Genomic DNA, 6,279 nt, shown 5'->3' with positions numbered 1-6,279 from the left:
GCAATTGACTAGCAATGTTACTAGGAGGAGAATGTATCCAGACACCACTCATTCTCTCAATGCAAGCTGATTTCGATAGAATATCAGCTACTTTATTCATCTCCTTCTGCACATGCATAAACTTACTAAAAAAATATTTTATCTCAACAAATTGCATTTTGGAGTCCCCAATCAATACCGGAAATATCTCTATTAACTACATCAACCACAATCTTCGTGTCTAACTGAAAATATACATTCCCCAGATGTAAATCACTTGCTCATCTAACTGCTTCCAATAGACCTCTACATTCTACTTGACCAGCTCCCCATGAATTAGCTAAGTAGAAGCTTTCTGCTTGCCTTCTCTCTATTTATTGTATGCTAGATAGTTTAGCTTAAGACTAAGTCCTATGGGTTAGATTTGGCTGCTAGATTAGTCAAAAAGTGTTGCAATTCAAAAAAAAAAAGTGTTTTCTATTTGTTAATACTAGTTCTCTCTCGCCTAACAATTGCTCGCATGTGAACTAACATCGAGATAGTTGCGCTGAATCGTTCAGCGCCACAAAAATCACCTTTTCGCTGAATGATTCAGTGCATCTAGATGTTTTTTTTGATCTGACGACTGAGATTGGTTACGCTAAACCAAACAGCGTTGGGCGCTGACGTGGACTGCTAATCTAGCTGCTAGATTAGCACACCATATGACTTAGGAAGTTGTCCTACCTGACGTGGAGTGATTAGCACACCATAGGATTTAGCCTTAGGCATTTTGCTATTTTCCCTTTTCAATTTTTAATTATGGTCCCCCATTTTTTTTCCTAACCCTAACAGTACTCTTCCAACCCCATGAACTCCTTGTATTGAGCCTGACATGTCCACGATCCATCTGTGTAGACCACATATAGCCTTTAGCAATTGGGCAATTCTATTACTACGATTCATGATTGCAGTTTTAATAACAATTATTAAGGATTACGAGACTCAAGATTCGTGGCCTTTGGAGAGGCGGCTGCAGGGTTTAGTTTATGCAAAAACAAAAAAGAGACAATTATATGTACCTTCAAAGATAGATAAATGAGGAGGAGAAAAGGACATTTTTCACAACTAAAAAAGACTCAAGTTATAGGAATGTACAGGGCGCGCAGTTGATGGTAAAAAGTCTACTAGAACTAAGAATGAATGAATTACGCGTCTCTCCCTGCGTGTCCCCTCCCTCCGTAGACTTTGTGGACTTTTCTGTTTTTCTCCCTTTTCTTTATGGGAGCTTAGGTTGAATGATAAAAGTCCTCAGAGAATACAGATTACAGTCTAACATTGCTAGAGAAGAAGAAACGCTTAAAGCATTTACATTTACATAATCTCTTACTCTGTTTCTCAGCTGTTTCTTTCTCTATGTTTAAATATAATCTCAATTTGGATGCTGTGTTTGCGTATCTAATCAGGTGAGAGGTGTGTAGTCAGTCAGTCTTAGGTAGAACCAATCACCGCCACCTCCTTTAATTTATTCTTGTCGGCAGCAGCCATCTTCAACCAACACACCAACCAATTTTCAACAAAAACTATCTGACTTCTCTTGGATTATCCATTCACTCCTTTCTCTCATCATACAAAGCTGCTTCTTCTGCTGCTGGTTCTCTGGGTAATTCATTTGCTCCTTTCTCTCCATTGAGTACTTGTTAATTTTTGTAAAATAAGTTCATTTTTTAGTCGTTTGTTACTGATTTCTTAAGTTTGATTGTGTAAAAATTTGATATTTTTTTGTCAAAAAGGATGCTTTTTGGTGATGAATTAGTTCATTTCAAGTTCTGGGTTTCAATAATTGTTGGATTTTTGTTTGTTAGGCATGTGGGTTTTGTTGTTGTTGCTGTAGAATATATGTTTGTGTGTTAGGGTTGTTGACCAAGATTGAACATGAAAACACAGCTAATAGATGAGCATAACCCACTAACCCAGTTGTTGTTGTGTCTTGCTATGGGTAAGTACACAAACAGTTTGCCGAGGTTGAAATTGATTCTTCGTAAATGAACCAGAATTACAGCTTAATTTCAAGCATGATTCCCAAGGTTGTATCACGTGGTTACCACTTATTCTCAGTTTTTATACTACCATTTGGGTTGTCGTTGCATTGAAATTGGCATCTCAAATGCAAATCTCAAGAGGAAACTAAATTTGATTGTTTGACACCCGGAAAGCTAGATTGCACGGCTCAAGGAGGTACTGAAGAGCATTGTTTGATTGAATTGGAAGTAAAACCCGTATGGGATTTTTCGGTAATTGGGTGTGTCAAGGGGTTTTTCTAGGATCCCGCGGGGAAACTGGGTTTTGGCTTTATGTGTCTACGTTTGATTAGCTATACAACAATTGGAGAAGCTGACAAGTTTCGGAAAGAATTCACCTGGTTGAAATAGAGAATCTAAGGATATGGGTGAAAGACATCAGTGACTAGCTAGGTTATGCTTAATGACTTATCTTTTGCGAATTATTTGCACTTGGCTAAATCATCTCACTTCTAAATTCATGTTTGGTTTATTTATTCATCTATCTGTCCTTCCGACAATTCTAGTCTAGTAAGTGTACTTCAGCATTATTTAGTTGGTTATTCATGTGATACCAATCAGAGTGGGGAATCCGACATACGTACATTTTCAAGAATCACTCCATACATTTGGGGTTCAATTGTGATTTAGTTTTGCTTTCTAGAATTGCTTATATTGCATAACCGAGTCTTAAGGTTGACAAACTGAGGGATGTAATATGTTTGCAGCAATTCACAGAACCTGCAACAAATGCTGGTTATCTTTTTCGTCATTCTTTTATTTTATCATCCTTTTTCTTTGATACAATGACCGAATTTGCTTATAAGGTTGTGCATTCTTTCTTTGCAGGGTTTTGTTAGATCTCATCTAAGGGATTCTCATTATCAAATATCCAGGCGTGATACATTGTTACAATTATGTCTTGTTTCTCTTTCCTTTCTCGGAGGTCTTCAAGGCTCCCTAGACATCCTGCTGAAGTTGATGAAGGTTAGAGGATTGTGAACTCACTGGAATGATTTCTTTTCTTTATTCCCTTTCTTACATGTGGTGTTTCCCTTTACACTATGTTTCTAATGACATGAATTTGAACAACAGAGCTATCAAGTGCGTATAATATTCATATATACACTTACAGAGAATTGAGAAATGCCACCGATGATTTTAGTCCATCTAATAAAATTGGGGAGGGAGGTTTTGGTTCTGTCTATAAGGTAAAACATCACAAACCTCTTCAATGAATGCTCTGAAATTAAAATCTTCACTTATCACTTGTGCTAACTGAATCTAACCATCCTTACCATCTTTCTCGTCATGCTTGTTTATGAGCAGGGTAGACTTAAAGGAGGTGTATTTGCTGCTATAAAAGTACTATCAGCAGGATCAAAGCAAGGGGTTAGAGAGTTCCTGACAGAGATTAATGTTATCTCATCTGTTGAGCATGAAAACTTGGTTCAACTATACGGTTGCTGCGTGGAAGGCGACCATAGAATATTGGTGTATAATTATGTTGAGAACAACAGCCTCTCACAAACTCTCTTAGGTAACTTCTAACTTCTTAATGATTTGGAAAAATGTCTTTTCCTACTTTGAAACTAAAAAAACCTGATTTTCATGTTGTTAACAACCGGTTTTTCTCTGCTTTAAGGTTGCGGACACAGTAGCTTACAGTTTAGTTGGAGAACGCGAACTAAAATTTGTACAGGCATTGCTCGTGGGCTTGCTTTCCTTCATGAGGAAGTTCGCCCGCATATCATTCATAGAGATATCAAAGCAAGTAATATCCTTCTAGATAAAGACCTCAGCCCCAAAATTGCTGATTTTGGTCTTGCAAAGCTTATGCCTCCCAATGCCACTCATGTTAGCACACGCGTTGCAGGAACAATGTAAGTTCAGAAATTCCAGTTCTTCTTTTTGGTGTGATATATAGTTTTGCAACGGGTCATGTCCTAGGAACTTGAACACTGTTATAAAAACATACGGTTTCCAATAAATTTTGTGGTTGCTCACTAGTAAAGAAATATCATACAAGAATATTCAACATCTAACACATATGATTGGTTAAGAGTTTGTTGGTCTTTTGCAATCAAATGGGGCCGTGATTGACCATCACCAGTCTTGGGGTCTTCATATGTGAGTCCAGGAGTAGCACTCAGTTTTGGCAACACATAAACCCATGCTCACTGTACCCAAGTGTAGTAATTCCTTGAAGAACTCCGCAATCAGATAAATGTTACTGGTGCTACTGAGATATTTAGTAGTAGATGAGGGTGCACATTACATGTATAACTCAAGCATCAAGCCATTGGTATCTCAATTTCTTTTCAACTTACAATGAGTTTACAACGTTGGCCCATATCTGTTTTTTGTTTTTGTAGAGGCTATTTGGCACCAGAATATGCAATTCGAGGACAGGTGACACGAAAAGCAGATATTTACAGTTTTGGTGTTCTCATGTTGGAAATTGTCAGTGGCAGATGTAACAGAAACTCAAAATTACCTATTGGAGAGCAAGATCTTCTTGAAAGGGTGAGTTTTTTTTTTCCCACGGGCAATTATTGATATACTTGTGCTAAATAATACGACTTAACTTGCACCAAATAATGGTAAACATTTGCGATATTTTGCACTAAAATAATTTCATTTGCTAACCCATGAATGGGTTGTAAAACCCAATAGATAGGAGTTCGAATATTAAGACATTAATCAATAGGATTTTCATGTTTCAGACATGGGGACTTTATGAAAGACGTGAGCTGGTGATGCTTGTGGATACGGCCATGGATGGAGATTTTGATGCGGAGGAAGCCTGCAAGTTCTTGAAAATTTCTTTGCTCTGCACCCAAGACGCACCAAAGCTTCGGCCTTCCATGTCGACAGTAGTGAAGATGCTGACAGGAGAGGTTGCTGTGAACGACGACATCACAAAGCCTGGTCTCATCTCTGATTTCATGGACCTCAAAGTGAGGAGCAATGATGACAAGCCCAGCACTTACAACACGGTATCATCTGGTTCAGACCAGAATGATCATTCAATGTCATCAGGAAACACAACTAGTTGTGCCACCATCACCTTCACCGATATCTCTTATCGGAGTTGATGGCTTTCCTCCTGGATAAATAGTCCTCATTCGTTGTTTTTTTTAATGGTGAAAAACCTTTGTATGTAAATTCTGTGTAGCCATGCCTTGTATGTATTATAGTGGTATCAAGAGTGATACGGTGGAAGCCTTTGGAGAGGCATCAACACAAATGTTGTGATAGCTTTTTACAGGATTTCGAAGAAGGGGCAATAATTTTGATATTAGATGCAAAAAAGGATAATTTTTCTTGTTGATGTTGTTGGTGATTTACAGCTTCCTCCCCATAATAGTATGACATTCTTGTTTACGGCGAATGCCATATCCGAACGATGCGACATTCAGTGGGAGCATCCACCCCACTGGTGTACATTACAAAGGCACCAAAACTAAGCCACAAAACCAATCAACTTGAGGCTAAATGTAAGGAAATCCCAACCTGAATGGACTCCCAACAAATGCGTAGTTCTGAAGTTTCGGTTCCTGAAATGGAATTGGAAACCCAAGGATCACATCACAACCTCTCAGCACACACTTCATAGCTTCTCAGAGCAAATAGAAGTAACGGCTCCTCAGATATCCATTAGAGTATTGATTTGGATAAGGGATTGTTGTCCAGGTTATATTTTGGCGTAGATTCCAATGTACTTGGCGTTCGTACAAAGGCGAGGACATTTGTTTCCACTTTCCATAATTCTAATCCCGGTAAAATGCTTTTGCAAACCCAAGTACCACTAGTTTCACTTCAGAAAAATCACTAAGTGGGCTTTAGTTCTTGAGCCCAAATCTCATTTGGCAGAGTGCAACATTCTCTTGCTTTTGTTTGTTTGTTTGTTTTTTTTTTTTTTTTTTTGACGGTAAAGGACAAATTTTATAAAAAAGAGTTTTAAGTAAGTTACAGGATTAGTCAATTGGGATTTTTAGAGATACCGAGAGAATTTGTTTGTAAGAGATTTAGAAAAACATTCTTTAAATCTATTGAGTTTGGGGGATTTTCTCAGTGATTTTTAGGAAATCTTAGTGAGTCACTTAAAATAAATATATAAGAATTTTACCTTACATCCATTGAATAAGAAGAAAAAAAATTCAAAAATCATTTTATAAAATTATTATATAATAAATAAGTCATAGTTTTAATGAAAAAAATGAAGAATAATCAATGAAAAATTATAAATTTACGCATG

The 6,279-nt window shown here is 37.4% G+C and overlaps 1 protein-coding gene across 1 annotated transcript; it reads left to right on the top strand.

Annotated features, from left to right (window-relative positions):
* Positions 1-1,129: 1,129 nt before the first annotated feature.
* On the top strand, positions 1,130-5,352 carry LOC113290261 (cold-responsive protein kinase 1-like). The gene is made up of 7 exons (XM_026539858.1): positions 1,130-1,621; positions 2,868-3,005; positions 3,114-3,229; positions 3,348-3,558; positions 3,664-3,901; positions 4,394-4,544; positions 4,745-5,352. Exons 2-7 carry the CDS (start codon positions 2,936-2,938, stop codon positions 5,114-5,116), a joined length of 1,158 nt encoding a protein of 385 aa, XP_026395643.1. The 5' UTR covers positions 1,130-1,621; positions 2,868-2,935; the 3' UTR covers positions 5,117-5,352.
* Positions 5,353-6,279: the final 927 nt, after the last annotated feature.

This window comes from Papaver somniferum, chromosome 6, assembly GCF_003573695.1.
Source record: "Papaver somniferum cultivar HN1 chromosome 6, ASM357369v1, whole genome shotgun sequence".
In the NCBI taxonomy this organism is placed as follows: Eukaryota; Viridiplantae; Streptophyta; class Magnoliopsida; order Ranunculales; family Papaveraceae; genus Papaver; species Papaver somniferum.
The sequence above is the reverse complement of the archived record's forward strand: the minus strand, read 5'-3'. Positions and strand labels throughout refer to the sequence as shown.